Consider the following 25365-nt stretch of genomic DNA (forward strand, 5'->3'; position numbering starts at 1 on the left):
AGCGTTGGAGTCAATCTTCTACAAGGAGCTAGAGACTAAACACTGTGCTTTTATTCCCAAATCAAGAGGAGAGTGTTTCATTCCTCACTAAGTTACCAGGTGGTATCACAGGATAGTTCAGAAGTTAGCCCAGTGGCCACCCAAAATTGACCTAAAATTTCATTGTGTGACTTGGAGGCAGCAGCTCTCGGATATCTACATGTGGGAAATAAGTGAATAGCTCACAGATACTTACATGAGGGAAATAAGTGACTCTATAACACAATTTCTGTCCCTTTTTTTTTGTTTTCTGTCTAAGGAACACAGCAGGGAAAGCTTTATACAGAGTGATTTGTTATTATAAGGAGACGTCTTTCTAAAGAGAAGAGAATTACGTTGTTTGCACTGAACATCTTTCCTCTACCTCCGTTTTGAACGTTCATGTAGAATGTGATGAAATTAGAAGGAAGCCTTCACCCCATGACTATGCTTTTTTTAAACAGTATTTACAGACGTTCACTTCGCTTGCCCTCATCCAGGAATGGCAGAGACATTTCAGTCCAATGGAACCCTGAGCAATTGGTATCGAATGTTTATAGATCTTTAGTTGAGAAATATTTCTGAGGCCATGACCAGGCTTAGCAAAAATGAGTGTTGGAGTCAATAAATATATCCCACGGGTGTAGGAGGGAAGGTCGTGCTAATAAAACCAGGCATTTTCCATCCCTGTTCTTGTTCCAACCATGGTTTTCTGACGGGAAAGGTAAAATGGTTGCTAAGTATTGGCTGCTCTGAAACGTGGGTAGGAATGGAAAGATCTAGAACATGAGCCATGGAAGGATCTCACTCCAGAGTCGCAACCTGGATGCAAACATGTTGGCCTTTGGAAATGGCTGGGCTCCTGGGAAGGCTGCAGCTTCTTCCGTTACAAGTGACCTAGTCCTGGTGGCTACTGCTGTTTGAACTGAACTCAAAGGCTATGCCCCCAAAGAGGAGGTGACATTAAAACTTGTCCCAGGAAACACTGTAGTGGGATATTTAGTATTTGTTTTTATTAACACTGATGACCCATTTAAAAGTGAGCCTTTCTTTCCATAGTCAGCCAACCCAGACCATTTCAAAAAATCTATTGAGTCAAAGCATCTACGCAGAGTATACTAGAGAGAGAAAGATTACTCTTTGATGCCTAATTAGCCTGGGGCAGCCCTTCATTCCCCAGCCTCTCCTGGTCTTATTCATGAATCCGATACACTTGTACCCATGACTGGGTTCTGTAGCAATCAGCGGAGGGAAGTTAAACTCACGCCACTGTAAACACACATTTCTTTACAGCATTGTTAAATAAAATGTCCTGGGTGTCATTTAATTCAGATGGACGAAATCAAAGCCAAGGACAGGATCATATTTTCCCTGGAGAAGGAACTGGAGACCCAAACAGGCTATGTCCAGAAGCTCCAGCTGCAGAAGGAGGCTTTGGATGAGCAACTCTTTCTGGTCAAGGAGGCCGAGTGTAACATGAGCAGCCCGAAGCGAGAAATTCCAGGGAGAGCCGGGGATGGCTCCGAGCACTGCAGCAGCCCTGTAAGTCTACTCCAGTTGAAGTTAAGAACATGGGAGTCATCTTTTATTTAGCTCCCAAGTTTTACTTTTCACTTAAGCCCTTTTCCTGTTTACTCCAAAGAAATCGATTGTATCTCCTACTATAAAACCAGCTAGTATCTTGGGAACACGGTTTTCTAAACTTAAGACAACAAAGTGGTGTACACTGCATTAGCAGATCACAAGAGAATTGCAGCTCCTTTAAAATCCTTCATAGACTTCTTCTAGCCATTGATACCTATCCAAACTTCAGCCTATGATAGAGAATCATAAATTAAATGAAAATACTTTGCCTCTTGCCAAGGCTGGTAATTTTCCCTTGTGTGAACAATTGGGTTGGAAATTAGTAAAGACGGTTATCATCTGCAGGGGTCAAAATGTGTGACTATAAAAGGCCAAAGCAATATCCTCTGAATGCTTCTAGTCTGATTGAACTTGCCACTTATGTCTGTGGATGTTCGTCATTTTATATAAGAAATTATTTTCAGAAGAGCAGCAGTAGAAATCAGCTTGTGTATAATTAACTTTCATACCTTATCCCTTTCAGATTATTTAGCCGCTAAAAAGATGAAAATGAATTATTTAGGAACAGAGACAGGTTCCAAAGTAGTACTTAGAACCAAGTCATGAATAATTGATGAGTTGGTATTCAGGATTTCCAAATCCCAGTAGGTGGTGGAAAGACTGCCCAGTTTGGATTTAGCAGATATAAGTTTGTATCCCTGACACTTACCAGCAGGCAAGTTAGCGTAACTGTCAAGAGAAGGGGCTCTAGAGTCAGACCCGTTAGTTCAAATCCCAGATCGGCCGTTTATAGCGTGACCTTAGGCCAGTCATTTCACTGCTCAGAGTCTCTTCATCTGTAAAAGAGAGACAGTAGTGGTATTTCATAGGCGGGTCCATGATTTAGAAGATACGGGAAATGCTGAACAAAGTGCCGGGCACATAGTTAGCATTTAATACATATTCGCCATGGATCTATTGATACCAGCCACAAGACCTTGCACAAGCTCTGACCTCCCCGAACCTTCCCTGTTCTGCTGAATCCTCTAGGATATTGTGTATCTCCGGATGCACCGTGTGTGTGAAACTGCCTTGTCAACAGTGCAGCACTATCAAGATGTAAGCTGATAAGGGAATTGCGAGCGGAGGGTAATGATGGTCCTGTGGACTCTAGAGAATAGAATTAAGCCATGACTGCTGTGTGTAAGGTGATCCGTGACAATTATGCCAGTTGGGAAGCCAGTTGATCCGGGCAAAATATACCAGCGACGGCTGTCCTGTAGTCCACTTCCTTTATATGTGGGGGTCACGCACCAGCCTGCTCACTCTGACCTCCAGGAATGTGCAGGAATTTACAAACTCCAAGTCTCTCTCCTTTGGCTGGGTCATAGCGGAGCACTGTCTGAGCTGTGGGGAGCAATGTGTAGCCACGACGCAAGGATGCTCCTTGAACCTCATATAATCACAACATGACCGTGGTCTCACAGCTCACAGATTTAATAAGCTGGTCTAAACATCTCCCTCTGCCTCTGCCAGGAGCCAGGGCTCAAGGGAGTAGCTGCCACATAAAATTCATCTGCAGTTTCAGCTAGGCTTGGTCTTAAACCCAAGTGGTAAATATTAAGGGTTCAAAGAGGGTAAATATTTGCTCTCCTCTGAGCAGGAGAACATTTCACTCTCACCTCATAGCCAAGTGAAAAGACCTAAGCCTGTTACTGTTATGAACCGCATTACAAAACTTTGTGAAAAGTGCTAATGACAAAATAAGCACTTTAATTTTCATGTGTAGGATTTGCGGAGAAATCAAAAGAGAATAGCTGAATTGAACGCCACTATAAGAAAATTAGAAGACAGAAATACCTTGCTTGGAGATGAACGAAATGAATTGGTGAGTTCGAATCAGAAAATGTTTCTTTTATTTTTTGTTAAACGTTATATAATAGAAGTATATATGATGTTATAGGTGCATAACAATAGAAAAAGGTGCACAAATAATAAAGGCACAGCTCAATAAATATGCCCAAAATGCTATACCCACTTAACCCACCCAGATGAATAAGTGGAAGATTACCAGCATCTCAGGCCTCTACTTATGACCCCTCCCAATCGTTTCTCTTCTAAAGTTAACCACTCTACTGACTTCTATCGTGACAGATGTCTATCGCCATTTTTACAATTCGTTGTAGATGGAATTATACAATATTTACTCTTTTGTGTCTGTTTTGCTCAGCTCAGCATTACATTTGTGAGAGTCATCCACTGTGGGGCATGTAGCATCCATTCATTTTCACCCTCTAGTGTTCAATTAAGACACCACCAGTTTCGTATTCTTCTATTATTAATAAACATGCGTATTGCTTCTGAACAGTTTTAAGCTGTGAATGGTGCTGTTGCATGTCTTGGGTGAGAAAATGTGTTCATTTCTGGGGGGACTGTACCAAGGAGCAGAATTCCCGGATCATAGAGTCAGCTCCAGTCGGTTTAGAAACGAAACAGTTTTCCACAGTTTTTCTAAGAGTTTACATTCCCGCCAGCCGTGTATGCGAGTTGTCATTTCTCCACATCTTTGCCAAAACACAAAGGTAATTGTTCATTTCAGTCATCTTGATGGGTACGTGGTATACTTTCATTGTGATTTTCATTTTTATTTTTCTTCTTAAAAACTTGGCTGAGTAACTTTTCAGCTATCTGTTGGCCTTTTGGGAATCCTGTGTGTTTTGCCCTTTTTATTTTGCCCAGATTGTACTGTCTTCATTTTCTTATTAATACTAGGAAACTATTTTACACCATCTTTTCAATATTTGTATTTAAAATATCCTGCTCTGTGGCTTACATCTCACCTTATTTTTTTATTTTCATTTTTCATTGTTGCCTCTAATATGATGCATTTCACCTTCTTCTTTTTTGTTGTTTGGGTTTTTTTTTTGTTAATCCTCACTGGAGGATATATATTTTCCATTGATTTTATTTTTAGTTTTTTTAGAAAAAGTGGCAGAGAGCGAGAAAGAGAGAGAGAGAAACATTGATGTGAGAGAGACGCATCAATTGGTTGCCTTTCACACATGCCCCAGCCGAGGCCGGGCATCGAACCTGCAACCCAGGTATATGCCCTGGCCTGAGAATCGAACCCATGACCCTTCGGTGCGCAAGCCCATGCTCTAACCATTGAGCCACACCAGCCGGGGCCATTTCACCTTCTTAATGGTGGCTGTTGGTATAAAGAAGCTACTTTCAGTCTTTCCTTTTTCCAAATATATTCTTTTTTGGTCATAAATGTCTCCGTAAGCATGGCTTTAGCTTTATCCCATGTTTTTTAAGACATAATGTAATGCTATTTAATTCATATCTTTTCTAATGTCATATAATTTCTTCTTTAAAATTTTGGGTGATTTGGAAGGGTATTGCTTAATTTCCAAACATTTGAGATTTTTTAGTTATCTTTTTGTTGTTAATTTCTGCCTTAATTCCACTACAGTTAGAGAACATACTTTGTGTTATTTCATTCCTTTAAAATGTTGTTGAGATTTGCTTGATGACTCTGTCATACAGTCAATTTTAGAAATGTCCTATGTTCACACGAAAAGAAGGTATACTCTGCAATTTTTAGAATCAGTTTGAGTCAAGTGTATTAATAGTCTTGCTTTAAATCTTCTGTATCCTTACTGATATCTTTGTCTACCTGTTCTCCCAACAGATTTGTCCCTGCCCTTTCTTAGTGTTGTCAGTTTTACTTTATGTATACTTGAGTTATGGTTCTAGGTATACGTAAATTAAAATCTGTTATATGTTTTTGGTACATTGACCCTTTTATCATTATGAAATTCTTTTTTATCTCTAGTAATGCTTTACATAATTTTTTTGCCTGACAGTGGTTTAACTATATCAGATTTCTTTTCCTTTAGTGCTTTCATGAAAATATATAACATTGAGTCTTTCTCTATTGTATTGAAAGTATGTCTTTTAAAAGGAACATTTTGTTGGGTACTATGGAACTGTGGTTATTGATGTATGGTCCATTAGAATTACAGATGTTTCCTTTTCTTTGTGTTTATCTGCACTTTCTACAAACAGCATATACGGGTAAATTTAAATATTTAAAACCCTTGTCACTGACCTCCAGAAAAGTGACAAAGTTTAACATAGTGAACCTAGTGGAATAATTTATTTTTCCTTGCATATACTCAATATTTAATATTAATGCTTCAGGTACTAAAGCTCAAAACTGAGGATTAAATGGGATTCTTGATGAAATATAAATTCAGCATTGGCCTTTGATCTACGACGGGGGTTTTCGAATGGCGATTAGGACAGAGTTGGGGAGTACTGCTTTAGACTCTCAGAGCTTTTTGAAATATTTAGAGGTGGCTAAGTCTCCTACCCCAGCAATTCCCAAAGTGGTACCTGAACAGGAGGGAGTACTTTAGACAGTCTTTTCAGATATTTTGGATACACACTCCCCCCGCCCCCGTTGTTTATTTTGGTTCCCCCTCCCCCAGTGCATACTCGCATTCAGAACCATCAGTATGCAATGAATGAAGTAATCATGAGAACATGGAAATTCATTATGGATAGGCACTAAAATGTGTCATCCGAATGGGAGAGCTTTGAGAGGAAAAGGGGAGACTGTTAATGATTGCTGTGCGTCAACACTTATAAACTTAGACCAGTGTTTTTCAACTAGAGGCAATTGGGGCACTCCCTGGAGACATTGTTGGGTTGTCACAATTGGGAGGGTGCTACTGGCATGTAGTGGGCAGAGGCCAGGGATGCTGCTAAACATCCTACAATACGCAGAACAGCTAGCTTGTCACATCGGAAGGAAAATCCGGCCCCAAATGTCTAGGATGCAGAGGTTGAGAAACCCGGCCTTAGACTAGCTGGGCAAACCAGAGTATGGTCACAGTTAACCGTGGGGAGGTAACAGCAGAACCGTGCTTCTCCGAGGCTTGATGAGAGTTGGTTGTCCGGAAGCACAAATTTCAGAATTTCAGAAGTATGTTGTATTTTGTTTTCTCAGTAAAGCTGTCTTAAACAGCTTTAGTGTGAGTCAGGAGACTTGGCAAGACGTCTGGTGGAAAGGACGGGCTTCGGGGACAGCCAGGCTTGGATGCGGGCCCCGGTTGTATCGCTTAGTGACTGAGGTTCCGATGCGCTGCTCTGTGTCTTCGAGCCAGGGAGGCCCAGGGAGAGGGGTGAGCAGGGGGGCCCTGGGCTGGAGGAGTCGAGGGGAACGGGGTGCGACCCCTCCCCCTGAACATTTCCCGAAGCAGCATCTCGGCGGCACCTCCTTTAGGGTGATGGCGTGTTGGGGGGTCACGAAGAATGTGATGACAAGCCATTCGAGGAAACCGTGCCTTGTGTCTTCTCAGCTGAAACGCGTGCGGGAAACCGAGAAGCAATGTAAACCTCTGCTGGAGCGGAACAAGTGCCTGGCCAAGAGAAACGACGAGCTGATGCTATCCCTGCAGCGCATGGAGGAGAAGCTGAAAGCAGTGACCAAGGAAAACGCAGAAATGGTGCGTGGCCCGGCCCCCCAGCCGGCAGCCTCCCTTCTCATCTTACCCTCACTCACTCACTGCTCCTTCCCAGTTTTGATTTTAAATACACTGCTATTTATGAAAGCTTGGATTTTTCCTTATGTAAGCAAGGAAGCGTGAAGGGGCAAAAAGGTTGCTGTCTCTGGGTTTTACAAAGTTTCTAAGTTTGCAGAACAGTAGGAGTATTTCCAGGAATCTTTTTTTTTTCTTTTTTTTTTTTTTTGATTTTTTAAAATTACTTTATTGATTTCACAGAGAGGAAGGGAGAGAAAGATACAGAAACATCAATGATGAGAGAGTCACTGATTGGCTGCCTCCTGCATGCCCCCTACTGGGGATCGAGTCCACAACCCGGGCATCGAACTGTGACCTCCTGGTTCATGGGTTGTCACTCAACCACACCAGCCTAGCTGCTTCCAGGAATTTGTACACACTCTGCAAAAGGTCCAAAGTAGAGAAGCCAAGTTTCAACAGAGCTCCTTCCAAGAATTTCACTCAGGCACTCTTCACAGAACTGTAGAGTGGGTATCCTTCATCTTCTAAGAGCCCTCATGATAGTTGGGAAATAGATGCCATCTCGTGTATTATGTATGGATAAGTCACGTGTTAATGCACTCCCTCACAGACGGTCACCACAGCCGGGGTGGAGATCTTCATTCATTCCCAATGATTTCGACTTCTTATGGCAGATAAAATGTACTTGAGAGTTTTCGTTGGGAAGCGTGTGTATGGAAGCTGGGCAATTTTCACATTTAGCTAGAGCTTCGTAAAGCTTCTACAGATGTTTTATGTTAACCACTAAAGTTTGGGATTTTTAAAGTCTCCACCTGTACATCCTTCTTTTCCAACCCAGAGAGAAAAAATAACAACCCATCCCCCCTTGAAGAAATTAAAATCTCTGAATGACCTCGACCAAGCTAACGAAGAACAAGAAACAGAGTTTCTCAAGCTTCAGGTCATCGAGCAGCAGAACATTATTGATGAGCTCACCAGGGTAGGTCTTGATCGACCCATAAACCTAAGCTGTTCCCAAGGACAAGTAGCCAAGACATCAGCATACGCTGGAAGCACGTAATAATCTTGGATTAGCCCCAAAGGCCCAAATTTTCATGTTCACTATGTAAGCAGGTTCAAGAGATTCTATTTCAAAAACACTTGGTATTATTAAACTTTTCCATTATAACCTGATTATCAGTAATTGTAATAAGTTAATTTGTTAGCTAATTTGGTAACAAATAATAGCTGCAAAGCACATTAAACTTTCAAATGCATTGTACTGTGAGGAGGCAGGTCCTATGGGTATATCTTAGAGTTGACTTCTAGTAGCAAGATTCTGGGACTCAGAGATTAAATATTTCGCCTACAATAACCGGACTATATGCTTCTCAACTCCTACTTCAGTGCTTAGCACATAGCGGCAGTTTCATAAGTATTTGTTGAATGAACAGCCACAGCGTGAGTAATGGCAGAGCTGAAGTTGCAGTCAGATCTTCAGACCACGGCTCCAGTACCTGGTGAAGCAGGCAGAGCAGCTGTTACTCCCACTTACACCTGACTAAAGTCTGTGTCACCAACAGCTGTGAATGAAGACCTTGAATGCCTTTGGGTTTCCTCTTTGCCTCCCTGTCTTTATAATGTGAATGGCATCTCTGGCCAGTCTCACTTCAGGACCAAGCAAGGGCTAGAAAGTTGAGGAACTCATGATGGGTTTCAAGCAATAGTGTCCAGAGTAGGTGAGCACGTGATTTGTAGCCAATGGGAGAAGAAAAAATTACAATTTTGTATGTAATTACTTGTGGTTTACCCTTTCAAAATGTTCTTTGTTGAGTATATGTTATAATGCATATACTCTATTAGGAGGGTAATCTAAGCATACATTTTTAAAAGTTTCAGGTATATTGAAACTTTGCATGATCCAAGTATTTTTACGTATAAAGGTAAGAAATCAGAAAGGTTAAGACCACTGACATAATCCAGATTATTTATCAAACATGTGCTTCTGAAACACTGTGCCCCTCCCTCCCTCCCACACCCTTCATAGCACATACATCTCACAGGTTCTCTAGTCCAGGAATGTGCTTGGCTTTAAGTATCTGAGTTTAAGCTAAAAATTTCTCATAGAACTTTGACACATTGAGGCATGTCAACCAGACTTTCAGGGAGAAATTAGTGCCCCCTTATTTCCTCTACCTTTGAATTTGTACAGTAAATACCTAAAGTACTTAGTAGGTGAATGCCAAATTCCCAGGATATCTCTATTCATAGGAATGAATCAAGAAATCATTATTTCTAGACATTCTTTGCATTTCCCAGAAAATTCTAATGAGAACTTCCCCAAACCCCGTAAAAGCTACTAGATCAGTGATTTTCAATAGCCTGGCTGCAAGAATTTTCGAAACATGCAATATCTGACTATGTAGTGAGGGGCACTGATGTCTTTTCTCTTAGACTGTCAAATAAAAATACAACAAAAGCCAACAAAACAATAGTCGTCTGGTGTGAATGAATAAAAATTATACCTATTTTTTGTCAGATCAGCAAAAAATCTATTTTCTTGGTGTGCCCCAGAATTTTAGTAATCAGTTTATGTGCCATGAGATGGAAAAGGCTGAAAAATCACTGCCCTAGATGATTTCAAACAAGACACTCTGTTCCCACCTCCAGAGGCTGCCCTGAGAACAAGCCTCCAGGAGTAGTCGGGTGGCTCTCTACGCCTTTCAAGCGATCACATGAAAAGAGTGAGGCTTTCCCTTATTGTGAAGTGCTATTTTTTCAACACTTACATTGAAAGTAATTTGGGGTCTGAGACAACTGCAGAATTGTGCTTTGGGAAAACACGAGTAACTCTTTTCAGAGCTACTTGATCTTCGGGTATAAAACAAAGGATCCTGATTAGGAACACGGTGCGATCAGGACAAGTTGTAGAATATTCTTACTTTGAAAATATTCAAGCCTCAAACCCAAAAGCTGCTAAAATTTACACAACATGACCTCATTTTAAATAGAAGTATGTAATGCCTCCAGGAAAAACAACTCTTTATAAAACAAAACAACAACAACAACAACAAAAATCTACAGGAGGAAATGTGCTAATTCGAGATCTGAAAAGTCCTTCATCTGTTTCCAGGATCGAGAAAAGCTCATCCGCAGGAGAAGGCACAGAAGAAGCTCCAAGCCAATTAAGGTAAGGAGGAAACTGGGTTAGCGGGCTTTCGCCACAGCCAGAGAGAGGCTTGCCAAGGAACCTTCCTGCGAAGATGTGATAAGTCAAATGTTCTGGAGAAGTTCAAACCATGGGCTATATTTACTAGAAGAAAATCTCCTCCTAACCATTTTCAGAAGCCCAAAAATGATTGGGTTGTGCATTTTAACCTGAAAGGGTTTCTTTAAATATGAGTTAAGAAGCCACAAGGCTTGACATAGAAGAAAGGGTTCCCTGGCAAGTTGGAGAGTCACACTCCAGGAACATACAAGTGACACATACGATTGTATGTCTCCCACTGAATAATAGTAGCATCTGACACCCACCCTGTAATTGATTAATATATTTCCATCATTCACTTGAATTGTATTAATGATATTCCCAATTCATAGATATCTGTGTAGCCTCTTTGTTTTCTTTATATATATCTTTATTGATTTCAGAGAGAGGAAGGGAGAGAGAGAAACATCAATGATGAGAGTCATTGATCGGCTGCCTCCTGCACGCCCCACACTGGGGATCAGCCCACAACCCGGGCATGTGCCCTGACTGGGAATTGAACCCCGATCACCTGGATCCTAGGTCGATGCTCAACCTCTGAGCCACGGCTGGGCTGTATAGCGTCTTATTAAACAATAAGATCACCAAGTATTGTTATTTAAATTGTCTATTGGTTTGATTTTTGTTTTTTTCGGGGACATCATTTGATTTGGACATGGAATTAGGCAACGAGACTTAAGATTTGAATCACCCTCTTCACATAGATGCCTGGACTCAGGGAGCCCCTTGATTAGTTTTAATACTGGAAGGAGTAAGTTACATAAACTCATCATGGTCTAAAATGGGCTATAAAAGAGGCTACGGTGTTTCTATGAAGAGAGTCAATATTAATGAATCTCCCCCTCAAAAAAACCAGAAATTGCATATGGACAAACACTGACTGGAATTATTGTGGTCTTATCCATATTTTTATTTCATCAAAGAAGTGTTAAAGGATCCATGTCTTCTGTCGTTTGCACGTATGCCTGCTGACAGTGCTTTAAAAATATGTCAACTCTTCCCCCTTTTACCTGTGTCAGTAAATATGTCCTTTTCCTCCATTAGAGGCCTGTTTTGGACCCATTTATTGGCTATGATGAGGACTCCATGGACTCAGAGACATCATCCATGGCCTCGTTCAGGACAGACCGAACCCCAGCCACTCCCGACGATGACCTGGATGAGGTAAGCCTTTCCACTGCTCTAGTCTTTTGTGATATTGTCACCAAATCTTTCCTTTAAGGGGGGGAAAAAACCGTTTCACTTCCTATCTCCTTTATAAACAGCACAAATTGATTTGATAACAGGGACCAATTTTGAAACCACACTTGACTTTGATACTTCTTAGAAAATAGTTCATCTATGTCATTGTGGCCCTTTTAGAACCGTCTCTAAAGTTCATCTCTGTAACCTGAAGACTTCTTTCAAAATGAAAGTTACTGTCCCGAATTCTTCAGCTGGGGAACCTGGGAACCAAGGAACACGCTTAGGAGAGAGAACAAGCCTGTAGATATGATCTAAGCCAGTGCTGAGCAGTGTGCGCCGTAGCCCGCCTTCCTCAGGACCATCTAGGGAGCTCAGTCACAGTGCAGACTCCTAGATTCTCCCACACAGCTCCTGACCCAGGACGTCCACGGTGGAACCCCCAAATCTGCATCTTTCCCAGAACTCCCCGGTGATTGTCCTGTGCTCTGAAACTTGAGACCTTAAGCTGTAAAACTGTCTTTCATAATTGATCTGGGGAAGGGGTTGTTGGATATGAATGCACTGGAAAAAAGTGAGACTAAAATTCTGAATATCATTTCCTCAAATTTGGATCCATAGTCAGGGTATAGGTTCTTCTCATTTGGATCCAAAATTGACTGTAACCCAAGCCCAAATAGGGAATAGTCAGAAATATATAAACAAATGCTTCTTTTATTAAAATAAATACTGAAGTACTTCTGTGGTGTCCATCTTAAAAGTACTATAATATTTTTAAATTTTTATTTTTCAATTGCCGTTTACATTCAGTATTATTTTGTATTGGTTTCAGGTGTACAACATAGTGGTTAGACAAGCATCTACTTTACAAAGTGCTCCCCCTGATATTTCCAGTCCCACCTGGCCCCATACATAGTTATTACCATATTACTGACTATAGATTCCCTGTGCTGTACTTGACATCCCAGGGACTGTTCTGTAACTACCAATTTTTACTTCTTAATCCCTTCACCTTTTTCGCCCAGCCCCCAACCCCCTCGCCTAATCTACTACAGTGTTTTTTCCCATCCACATACTTTCGAATCAAGAATAAATCGCACAGAATTCAAAACCAAATGAACATTTAACTTCTCTTTAAAGAGTGGACAAATGTTAATATTTCACATTGAACACAGGAACTGAACTTAACATAATTATTTTTCGGCTTTCTGTTGTTCCCACCTAAGAGTTTAGCAGCTGAAGAATCTGAGCTGCGATTTCGACAACTAACAAAAGAATACCAGGCCCTCCAACGAGCATACGCCCTCCTGCAGGAGCAGACTGGGGGCATCATCGACGCTGAAAGAGAGGCCAAGGTTAGTGTGTGTCTGCGGAGAGTGCTCGGAACTGGCTTTTTACGCGGCGGTCACAACATAAAAGAATCATGGACCTAAAAACATCAATAGGGTAGCTTTCCATGTGCCTTCTCTCTTCTGTGGCTTTTGAACTAGTGTATCTTTTCTGTTAGCAAACATTGGATCTAGAGACATTAGAACCAGCTTGGATCAATGCTTTTGTTTCTTTTAGACAGTTGAGTATCTTGCTATAGGAAAACTTAACATTTTCAAAGCTAGACAATATTGAATGTTGATAATCCATTTTTTTCAGCTTCTTGCTTGGGCGGGGGGACTTTTACCTTCCAAAAGCAATGGTTAGCTAGTTTCTTTTCTTAGTAGTAAGTACACAGCATTAAATCTACAGCTTACCAAGAATTTCCACTGTCAATATCTTATTTAGTCCTTGTGACAGCCCCCTATGGTAGATATTTTATAAAAGAGGAATTTGAGGCTTAGAGAGATTAATTGAATTGCCCAAGATCACACAGGGTAATAAATGGTAAACTGAGATTCCAACTCAAGTCTTACTGGGTCAGATGTTCCTCTCATAAGCCTATTTCAAAAAAAATTAACACATACAATGCTAACATTTAACACTTAGCACTTGCTGTGTCCCAGACACTGTGCTGAGCACTTTATATACATTTATTTCATGTAACCCTAAAACAGCCCTCTGCGTTAGATGCTATTGTGATCTTCTTTCCACAGGAGTGGAAATAACATCTTAGGAAGAGTTAAATGTAGCTTAGTTAGCTTAATTTAAATCAGGATATGTAGCTTAGGTGAAAGCTAGGATATGAACCTAGTCTTTCTGAGTTCAGAGTCAGAACCGCTGTGCCATAACGGGCCCATAGATTCATTTACAAGGGGCAAGAAGGAGTGTGACCGCCCAGGGCTTTTACCCTTTCCCATTTAGAGGGCCTTCAGTATGCTGAGGAGTGTTGTAGAACCTGCTGGTAGTTGTTTAGTGGGAAAGGATAGATATTCTAGTTATATATTCTAGTGGTGGCACACATACATACATACATGCACATACCTATCTGTGAGTAAATATGTTTAAAAAGCCACTGTGATTTGGATTAGACAGGCATGCAATCATCAGAAAGGGATGCATGTGTGTGCCTTCGTGTTTATGCCTAAAACTGTGATGAGAGTTGTGGTTTTCATTGTCCGCGTTTATTAAGCATTCTTTCCAACATAGGATTGTCATTTAAAATAGTAGCATATGCCTTGTGTTTTGGAGAGGCGATGATGGAGAAACCAGTTCTCTTGCTCTCATCTCACTTTCCCATCTAACCAAAGGTTTAGCATTGTCTCTGGCCATTAAAGTAAAAAAAAAAGCCTTAACATTCAAAGCAAGATCATCTAAAATGAATCAAGATGTTAGAAAAAGAGCAACAGAGTAAATTCAAAGAAGTAGAAATGAAAAAAATATAGTTGAAATAGTATGCATGACATAAAAGATAAAATTATTGTGATACCCAAAAAAGTAGATTATACTCAACACCCGTTCAAAGTTAAAATAATTCTTAGCAAAATTAAGCTTGGCGTTTTTTTCAACCTGATAAAGGTAAATATGATATTTAATAGTCCTAAGAAATATTCTCGTCATGGTAAGGATACGGAAAGGATGCCTGCCCTTGCTGACTTTTTCACCTTTGTAACAAAGCACCTATCCAGATCATAAGAAAAGATAAAAATATGTGTATGTGCGGAAAACAAACCAAGAAAACCCTAAGTTTTTGTAGAAAATAGGATCATAAACAGAGAGACTACAAGAGAATCTAAGAATAAATTACCAGACTAAATGAAGAAGGGGGGTTCCATGCAAGATCGGTGTTCAGAACTGTTGATTCACACCCACACACATGCACATACACACAACACCTGATAGATACACGCATGCATACATGCATATACATATACGTAGACTTGGACTTAGATTTAGATATAGGCCCGAAGTTGGCTCTGAAAGAACAGAAAGACTGTGGAGGAAAAATGGGAGGTTTTCCAGAAGGGGAGCTGTTCAAACGAGAGCACAGTGGGGAGCCACAAAGCATATTGGGAGACAGGGAGATGGCCTGCCGGTGAGGGGTGGACTCTGGATATTCCTGAATAGTGGGAAAAGATCGGAAACCTAAGGGGAAATCTCAGATCCCAAGTTCAAGAGTTTGAATTTTAACCCAATGGCAGAGGGAGCCACTGAAAGTTTTCAGCAAGAGTTTCGATCATAAAAATAGTTGTAAGAGATTCTTTGGTCATAGACTCTCTTGTTGAGCTCTAACCCAGGAAGGTGAGGGGAAGGAGAACCTTGAATTACCACTTACTTACGGAGGTCTGGGTTTTTGATTTCACTAGGCTCAAGAGCAGCTCCAAGCAGAGGTGCTCAGGTATAAAGCCAAAATCGAAGATCTGGAAGCGACTCTGGCTCAGAAAGGCCAGGTAGGCATTTGGTTGCTGCTGATTCGACCTGACCTTCCTCCAGCCCACCCTGTGCATGGGCTGCCCCCAGGACACGGCTTGGCTCTCCACAGTGACCCTTCTCAAATGCGGCAGAATGTTCAGCTCTCTGTTTCCGTCCCTGGTGTTTTTCTGGCCAGAGCGTGAGCCCAGCGAAAGCAGCGAATGAGGTTGGGGAGAGAGGGAATGCCGGAGGGAGAGGAGCCCTTGCCAGGAGCCTAGCGTGGTCCTAACACTAAGCAAAGACCCCCTCCAGCTGCACCCCTTGCCTCTGTGCTGCATTTATGGTTCTGCATTTTAATGTTTCTCATCCGTACGTATCGAGCCTGTGTGCATTCTGACCCTTGTCACTTTTTGCCTGTGTGGTCACTTCTGAGTCCCCAAAAGGCTGGTCCTGGATTATTCAGACTGAAAAGGGTAGAGAGTAGTGAGTGACACCGAAAAGGGGGTTAAATTTTCCTGGCAACTTTGGCCCCAGCGTCTTTGAATAAGGGGCTGGCAGGGGCGGGTGTCCTTCGCCAGCGGTTGGCAGGCACACAAACTGGGCGGAAAGAAGACAGCTCTGGCCAAGTGGTGTGACAGCTCAGGCTCTTCCGTGCCCCTCTGAAATGCTGACTGCGCGATATTCTTTGTCAAACAGGATTCACACTGGGTAGAAGATAAACAACTTTTCATTAAGAGAAACCAGGAGCTTTTAGAAAAGGTATGTTGGGCGCAACACCCTAGCGGGACAGAGGAGAAAATGATGAGAGATCCAGGAGCAGCAGGGGGTCCTCTCAGGAGTGGCACCCGGCCGGCCGGGGAGGGGAGGCTGCTGGGCGCTGCGCTCTCCGCTGCGTGCTCGCCTGCATCTCTGTCACCGCCATCGCCATCAGTGGAGTGGCCCGTGTGCATGGCTCTGGGCTGGGCATCGCGCCGGCGCGGAGGGATGTGATCCCTGACACCTATCGATTTGTTAACCATATATATATACTGTATATATGCTGCACATACATATATGTACACACACACATATATGTGTATATATATAACACACACATGCACGCACACGTGCACACGCCCTGTGTGGATGTCCCTCTGCCAAAAGCACACTCTGAATAGGATTTGTTATTTTGTGCAAGGAAGTGACAGGTTGTGACTCCAAAGCCATGCTGCAGCTTATCACAGACAGTGTTCTCACTTTTCATCTTTTTTGCTAAACGTGGCTGTTAATTTTTTTTAATAAAATAACTTTTTAAAAAGATGCTTCCAAAGCACAGAATTGCATGTCCAGGATTTTGTTCAACAAATCAAGATGCAAAAGCATGGATCAGTCCCCATCGATAGAAGTCATTTTAGTCCCCATAGATACGATATTTTGATTTCGGGTTATGAATATAACAGAGATCGTTTTAAGTTCAAAGGTGGCTTTTCCTTTGGCATTTACCTTCCAGGAATCTAATTTTAAAATTGCAAAATAATCTTATGGTATTCTTGACAAAAACAATTTGAAAGCCCATTGGAATAAGGAAAATAATTCTGTAGGTCTACCCAAAATTGTGTAGAAATTATCTTAGAGTATTTTCTACCAATATTTACTAGCTTTGGAAAGTAATAAAAATTATAACAAACTTACAAGCATAATAAAGGAAAGAAGACTTGTCCTCCCTCCCCTCTGATCTGGCCAAGTTAGGACAGCCCAGCTCACTTTCTGTGTGACGAGAGACAGAGCCGATATGTGCAAAGTGGGTGGGTGTTTCAGGACTGAGAACTCGTACTCTCAGAAAGCGTAAGGGTCCCTTCAAAGAAACCTCATTAGACATTGGCTCTGGTCTGTGAATTACAACCTGCAAACCAATGATCTGCTTGCTAGCACTAGCCACCAGGACCAGGAATTTCCCCAAATATTTTGTCTCTGACCCCAATCTAAGATGCTAGGAAGTAGAATCTTTTTTGTGATCTAAATCAACTTCAGAAAACTTTCAAAAATTCACAAGACCACCTTGAATTGACTCTATTAGTCAATGTCAGATGATTTCTCACTATTTCCCCAACTTTTTTCCCTCTAATTTTTGTATATCATGAGGCGATGAGAAAAGAGGATTTTAGTGGTCTCAGAGATGCCCAGTATTATGTATTATTCTATCTCTTTATCATCTAAAAAATAATTTCCATTATGTCTTCTGTCTGATTTCATTTGGTCTTGATTTCTTTGGTCTAAAAGCAGAATTTTGAGCTCAGCTTTTTAAGAGTGAAAGAAAACCAAAACAGCAATAAAGGGAAACATCCTACTTCAATTGTGTATACTTGGGAAAGTACAATTTGTCCTATGCTAAAAAGCCCCTATTTTTTTATTTCTAACTTTAAGATTTTAAATAGTTACTGTGCCTAAGGCTCACCCACATAGCTAATACAAAAAGCAGCCCCAAACCCTTTGCAGATCATAAAAGTGTGTTGATTCCTGTCGACATGGGCCGTGTCTATAGGGTGAGGCACACTTGCACACAGCGAACTTAATTCCATGCTTCATCAGTTACACTAGATGTCCTGTAGGGAAGCCCTATGGGAAGACAGAAGGTGGAGGTGTCACTTCTGAATGGATGGACACGGAAGCCTCTTTTGGTAGGAGATGCTAGGGCTTGGTGTTCAAGGAAGTGTAGAATTCTCACCTAGAAAAGAATGGGGGAACCCCTTTTAGGCAGAGAGAGGAGCCGAGACAGCTGCTGAGGTAGTCGGTCCATGGGGTAGATCTGGGTTCCTAGATTCCAGCGTGTGTGTGATCCCATGTGAGTGTGTGAATGTGTTGAGATGACAGGGGTAACATTTAAAACTGGAAAGGTCCACGGTAACCAGAATATCAAGGTTTTTTAATTCCATATGGAGGAGTTTGACTCTACTCTGCAGGTAACTGGAATTCAGCAAAGGTTGTAAAGGATTAGAGATGGGGTTTTTTTTAATTACTTTTCCAACAACTTGCAACTCCAGAAATAAGTCTCCATTATTTACATCATGAAATCTAGTTCTAGGACCCTGTCCCTGCCCCACAGCAAGGGCATAATGAATACCCTCAGGTTCCCTATTCACGGGTCTCCAGGCTTCATCTCAGTGAATAGAGGTGTCCTCCAGCCTGTTCTTCTATGACCCGAAAAACTCAGCTACAAGATAACTGAAAGGAAAGCCAGAGACTTAGCTTGTTCACATCTCCTTGGGATTTTTTTCATGGTCTAGATGACTTGTTCACTGAGTAAATGAGTGCTGTCCATGCTTGCTTTGCAAAGTTGTATTGGCGACGTTCACCTAACCTGAGGATTTACTTTATTAGATAGAAAAGCAGGAGGCAGAAAACCACCGGTTACAACAGGAACTGCAGGATGCCAGAGACCAGAATGAGCTGCTGGAGTTTCGAAACCTAGAGCTAGAAGTAAGGAAATGATGCTCATAATGATCATAATCATCGTAACAACTAACATACACTGAGCACGTCCTGCGTGCGAGGTGCCGAATTAAACATTTCAGCTGCATGCTCTCACCGGGCCTCACAACCAGGATCAGGATTTTACAGATGTGGCAAGTGAGGTAGAATCACCCGCCCAAGTCCTGTGATCAGTGAGTGGTAAAGCGTTGATGCAACTTGGGATTATCTGCTCAGATACCGTATCTTTCAACGCTAGTATTGCCCTTATGAACAAGACTAATGAATAGTTTTTAAATAATTTTAAGAAGAGATATCAAACTTCATCAATAATTCATTGCTTTTAAAAAATCATTTCCATCCTTCATCAAATTCTTACTCGAAAAAAATGTCACCTTAAGAATTACATTTCAAAATGTGCTATATATATGAAACGATTTTATCATTAGACACTTGAATTTGTCAGTCAGCTTTTTTAGTCTATAATGCATTAATGCCAAAGGCTAAGAAGCTAAGTAACTTGTTTTGGGAAATACTTTGGTTAAATCTGACCAAATTTCAGAGTTTGTTTTTTTGGTTTTTTTAAGTAAAACATCAATCAAGTCAGATTTTGATTGTATCTTGCAGAATCTGGCTAAGGATAGGTTGAATGTATGTTGAAATGCAAAGAATAAGAAAAATTCCCATTTGATTTCTCTTAATCTTCCAGCAATTTTTTGCTTGAGGTTATTTCAAATTAAGTCTGGGTAAAGTTAGCAGCCGGTATGCTTCAGTGAAAAAGAGTTGTCTTTGGAAGCCCATCGACAGTATCTTACTCATAAAGCTTGAATGGGGTGCATATGCAAGTCTGTTGGCTGCCATAAAATTTCATGGTCGAAAGATAACTCTTTGTGATACCTGAAAGCTTGAAATATTCCTATAGATTGAATGGTAACTTCTCTTCACTCATTTCCCTGATCAAAAAATTTGCAAGCTTGGATGACACCATCAATAAATTCCCTTCTATACCTTTGTTGACGAATCAGTCTTTACATTAAATTTAAGCATGAACATCTTGAGTTCTGTTTTTGGGGTGTTTTTTTTTTGCCAAATGTTATATTGATACACTGCTGAAATAGCAGACGACTGGTTTAGTCTTTAATCAGTTGTTGCTTTTTTTTTTTAATGCCCATATATTCTTCACTGTATTTCAAGGAAAGAGAGAGACGGTCCCCTCCATTTAATCTACAAATTCACCCATTCTCAGATGGTGTGAGTGCCCTCCAGATCTACTGTATGAAAGAAGGTGTCAAGGTAGGCAGATACTTAATGTTTTATGTTTGCAGAAAGTAGAAAAACTGGGAATTTTGGAAAAAGGGAGGTTGCTGATGACTGTTTTGTCTTTTTGTCCCTGGGTGTCATTTTGATACAGACTGCGTAGGAATTGAAAATAGTCACGTCCGTTGGAAAATCAGTAGACCATAAAATAAATGTGCGACAGACATGTGCGTGGTAACAACTAAGAACACAGGAAGCCGTGATTATTTAGAACGGAGTAACATAATGATGCTATGAAATCAAAATATTAAGATAATGGCCTTTAGTTATCTAGGAGAAATATTAAATGAATTCAGTACTTCAACAAACGTATTTCAAGTATGCCAGATAAAAATGTATTCGTCGAGGCCTTCTGTGGTGGTGTTTGTCGTAAATGCTGTGGAGTTCATAATCTTGGAATTTCAGCATTAAAAGAGACCTTGACTCATCTAGCCCACTGTCTCTTTAGGTATGTTTAACTTAGGGAAGTTTCTCTTTTGAAAGTTTATAACATATTGCTCAGTTAGACGAAGCAGAGTTCTGTCTGTAGTGATATTGGAACACATTGTAGATGCACATTAAGGTTGAATGGAGGTGGTTCCGTCTCCTGAAATCAATATTGCCCTTCGGCGTAATGAAATCACATGTGAAGATCTATTCCGGAGATGAAGCTGGGAAGCCTCCGGCTGTTCCTGGTCTCTCCCTTACCTTCTGCATGGCCCTTCCTGCTCCCACTTTGAGCTGCTCAATATACTGCTTGAGTTGCCTTCTCTCCGCCTATCAGATTGAGCTAGACTTTCCCCGTGGTAGGACCTGTCATACAGCGTTTGAACCTAAGTGAGAGGTGAAAATGGTACTAAAGAGGTAAAAAGCGTGGGGTGGGGTGGAAATTGTGCTCCTTTGACTTCCATCTTGAACCATTTCACGGCGTTTAAGCTTCTGGCCTTCTCAGGCTGTGTGAAAATTTGTAAAGCAAAGCCACTTTTTATTTAGCTCTAATTAAATGAAAAGCACTTTGCTTGTCTTTTCCTTGGATGCTTTTTCCTTTAGATAAGTCATAAACAACCTAATCCAGTGAATGTAACTTATATCCAAGGGAACTCTTTCCAATGGAGTTCGCCTGCTTTAAACTGATTCAAGGATTAAAGTAAAACTCAGCTGTTTCCAAAAGATGAAATTGAAACTCAATACCAAAAAAATGGAACTGCATCCGAGTTTTTTTATGTGGCAGTCAAAATCTCAACCAGGCCAGAATTCCGTTCATTAGCATGAAATTAGTTTGTTATTTATATTTACTACCTATTACTTTTCTTTATACCTGAAATCTGCCATCACTGAAAAAAAAAAAAATTTTGACAACTATAAGAAAAAAGTTAATAAGCTAATTTGAGCTTATACTACGTTCTAGACTCTTTGGTATATAATCTCTTACAGAATCTCTTTATCCTCAAGATCAGCCTATGAGGGAGGTATTTCTTTACCTCCGTTTTGCAGTTGGCAAAATTGAGAGTGAACTGTTGTTTTCCAGAGTTCACACAGCTTATAAGAAGCAGAGTGGAAGCTTAGAACCAGGAGTCCCTGATTGAAAGCCCAAGAAATACGGGTGTTCAAATGTCTTCCCTGTGTCAGGGTTGAGGCACCAGGAGGATGTGAGCCACGTTTGTGTCTTTGACTTCAGCGTGTCTCCTTGATTTTGCAGGATGTGAACATCCCTGATCTCATAAAGCAGCTTGATATCTTGGGTGACAATGGGGTAAGTATGAATTAAATTAAGTGCAGGAAAGATACGAATTTGCCTAAGGAGCTGCAAGAAATACTAGCCAGTGTATCACGTGTGAAATAGTCGCAGGTGGGAGGCCATGTTCGCCGAAGGACGGAGCTCCCTGGAGAGGAGCAACAGTTTATCAGACAGCTTGGCCAAGGGGTTATAAGGCGCTCTGGGAGGCAGTGGCAGAAACGGGAACTGGTAAAATGCTTCTCGGGAGCGGGTTCAGATTTGAATGCCAGCCGCATCTGCAGTGATTAACGCTAATTGCCTTCTGACTGTTGCTTGGAGGCGTCCAGCGTGAAATTACTCAGTCATGCAGTTGCACATGGTGCTAAATAGTAGGGTTGGTGGCAGCCCCATAAAAATGGCCCAGGAAACTATAATCCCTCTTCTTTCTAAAAACACCTTCCAGGCAGGGTCAGGGCATATTAATTCAGTGGGAGGGCCACTCATTGAGATATTAGATGAATGATGCATGTAGGTGGAGGAGTCACACCATTTTTTTCTCTTAAAAAAATTGTCAAAGGAGAGAACAGTATCAATTAAATCACATATAACTGCTCTGCAGAGATTACGCCTTATTCCATTTTGACTTATGCTTTTCTCGTAGCATGACTATTGATGAAGTATGCTTACAGTGAAGCAAAATCAAGTCGGTATTTGAGCGATGTGAAAAATCACAATATACTTTACACAGGTTTTGAATGAACTCTTTGTTAAGAATTCTTACTAAATAGAACATTTGTTAAGGTTCCATGCGTTTGTGCCTGTGGCAGGCACTTAGGCAATATTTTCTGATAGTGTCAATATCTTGAGTGTCTTCACCTTATTTTTTTTTCTTTCTTTTTCACAGAATTTGAGAAATGAAGAACAGGTGGCCATAATTCAGGCCAGCACGGTGCTGTCCCTGGCAGAGAAGGTAATACGTTGTCCTGACATTTAAATCATGTCAGTGTCTGGCTTAACACCTAAAGAGCAGGGTAGGGTTAAAGGACATTCTCTTTGCACAGGACTTTGCGTTATTGAATACCTAATAAATGTTTTATTTTTCAGGGTGATACATGAGAACGCACACCAAAAAGGTCTACACACTGATTTGGGGTGGGTGGATAATTCTTGCTTTGAAGTCTCTTAAAAATGTAATTCTTAAAAAATGGAAAACCTAAATTACATTATTCAAGCAGTCCCTACCAACGTGAGAAACCAATAAAGAAGGGTTTCGTTAGAACAAAATTCAGATTAATTTTGAAGATCTCCTTTTCTTTTTTATTGAATTTATTGGGGTGACCTTGGCCAATAAAATTATGTAGGTTTCAGGTGTCCAGTTCTATAATATATCATCTGTATATGGCATTGTGTGTTCACCACCCCAAGTCAAGCCTCCTTCTATCATTTATCCCCCTATATCCTCTTCTACCTCTCCCACCCTCCTTTCCGGCTAGTAATCACCATTCTGTTGTCTGTATCTATGAGTTTGTTGTTGTTTTTTCTGCTTAATTCTTTCACCATTTTCACCAGCCCCCCAACACCCCTCCCCTCTGACAGCTGTCAATATGTTCTCTATCTGAGTCTGTTTCTACTTTTGTTAGTTTATGTTGTTCATTAGATCCCACATATGAGTGAAATCAAGTGGTACTTGTCTTTCTGAAATTTGAAGACCTAATGAGATTTATGAATTGGGCAGCATCCCATCTCGCAACTAGAAAGGTGCTCTTAGAGGTTGTACACAATGGAAAGTTTTTATAGGACGGAGGCTAGGGTAAGGGAGCTATTCACAAAACAAAATAATTTTAGGCCAGGACATCTTTTTGGGGGGAGGGGGGAGCAAAGGTTTTATCATGCCAATTGCCTCTTCATCCTATGGGGGATGGAGAAAGGCTCAATGACAGGTTACCTCATTGGTGTTGACTAGAGAATTCCCGACTGGTTGATTAAGATTATATTTCCTGTGAAGGTCAAAACTGCAATGAGGTCAGATATTAAGTTTAGGTTTGGGATCATGAGCTTTCGCACAAGCGATGCCATTTGGGGCCTGTGGTTTTCTCGTGACCAGTTAGAGGCCGTAAACTTGGAGTGTGGCTCTTTTCGTGAGCCTTTCCTGGTGTGTGTACATCACATTGTTTCCCACTGAGCCTGTGGCTCGGGGACTCACTGCGTCTGTCAGCACGCCCAGCCCGAGGGCGCGCTCTGCCCCCTTGTGTCTAAACCTGGTAATGGCGGAAAGAGAGAAGAGGGAGCCGGCCCACAGCCTGGCCACGGGCTGCACTAAGGGCTCCTGAGAATCGGCATATAGTTTAGAGTCACGTATACGTGGTTGGATAAAAGGAGAGCTGTTTTTTAAGTCCCTTGAGATGCTTCCTTAATTCCTAAACGAATATAAAGCTTGTTATAAATTAAATGAAACCATGAACAATCAGCTTACAACAATCTGAAATGAGGGGATCCTACAGATCGAGCGAGTCAGTCGACTTAAACAAAACAATGACATCAAGGGAAAAATGGGAGAGGGAAGGACTGCTGTAAAACAAAAAGGTTCTCAAGAAATAGTGAAATGATCTTTTCTGGCATCCTGATTCAAGCATACCAAGTGTAACAAAAAGGATATTTTGCTGACAAATGGGGAAATTTTAATATGAACTAGGTATCAGACAACACAAGGAATTATTGTTAATTTTGCAAGATGTGGAAATGGCTTTGGGGTTATGCTTTTTTTTTTTTTTTTTTTTTTTTTAAATTATAAAAAGACCTTATCTGTTAGGGATGTGTATTAAGGAATTTACATGTGAAATGATATCTGGGATTTGCTGTCCCTGGTTACATGAAATACATCTTTTAATCTTCACAGTATTATTAATCCCACTGTGCAGATAAGAAAGTTGAGGCTTAGAGAAATCAGGTAACCTTTCAAGGCCACACAACCATGAAAAGCTAGAATTGGGATTTGAACCCAAAGTAGTCTGCTTCTAGAAGCCACACACTTCATTATTATCCCCAATTTCTTCCCGAAGGAATAACTGATGTTTAACTTGGTAGAGACACATTATAAGAATTTGTTTCTTTAAGTTATATATGTGGTAGGCTGACATAATATTCAAAGTCTAAATTTATTCAGGGTATCGATCAATGCTAACATCAATGCCATATAACAAAATGATATGTTTTTAAGTATTAGAAAAAATATCTAAGTTCTTTTTATGTGATTTAAAATGCCGGTACTCAACAAGAATGATTCTTCAACACTTAGCTGTGCTGTTTTATATATTGAAAACTTGCTGCATCTCCAGGCTCACTTGACCTTCTTTCTTTCACCATGCTCCCTCCAACCATGGAGAATTGGGCATCCCTTCCAGTTGGAACTTGCCCCCCCTCATTTTTGCCTGATCGCCCCTGACCCATTCTTCAGATTCCAGTGCAATTGTCACTTCCATGGTGTCCTCCAATGAGGTCAAAAATGTAATGGTTACCAACACAGCTAGCACATTGCCTGACACATGGTAGACATTAAGGAATGT

The 25365-nt window shown here is 41.0% G+C and overlaps 1 protein-coding gene across 1 annotated transcript in view; it reads left to right on the forward strand.

The window, feature by feature from the left end:
* The window catches only part of JAKMIP2 (janus kinase and microtubule interacting protein 2), a 148896-nt gene that overhangs the window by 99794 nt on the left and 23737 nt on the right, over nucleotides 1-25365 (forward strand). Inside the window, exons 4-16 of the mRNA XM_087816282.1 lie at nucleotides 1351-1560; nucleotides 3371-3469; nucleotides 6951-7097; nucleotides 7972-8112; nucleotides 10246-10302; nucleotides 11425-11544; nucleotides 12789-12917; nucleotides 15297-15380; nucleotides 16039-16101; nucleotides 18700-18798; nucleotides 19984-20082; nucleotides 21785-21838; nucleotides 22707-22772. Of these exons, the coding sequence (XP_087672408.1) occupies nucleotides 1351-1560; nucleotides 3371-3469; nucleotides 6951-7097; nucleotides 7972-8112; nucleotides 10246-10302; nucleotides 11425-11544; nucleotides 12789-12917; nucleotides 15297-15380; nucleotides 16039-16101; nucleotides 18700-18798; nucleotides 19984-20082; nucleotides 21785-21838; nucleotides 22707-22772 (1368 nt within the window). The remainder of the gene's footprint in view (nucleotides 1-1350; nucleotides 1561-3370; nucleotides 3470-6950; nucleotides 7098-7971; nucleotides 8113-10245; nucleotides 10303-11424; nucleotides 11545-12788; nucleotides 12918-15296; nucleotides 15381-16038; nucleotides 16102-18699; nucleotides 18799-19983; nucleotides 20083-21784; nucleotides 21839-22706; nucleotides 22773-25365) is intronic.

The sequence above is a fragment of the Miniopterus natalensis genome, chromosome 4 (assembly GCF_054644295.1).
Source record: "Miniopterus natalensis isolate mMinNat1 chromosome 4, mMinNat1.hap1, whole genome shotgun sequence".
In the NCBI taxonomy this organism is placed as follows: Eukaryota; Metazoa; Chordata; class Mammalia; order Chiroptera; family Miniopteridae; genus Miniopterus; species Miniopterus natalensis.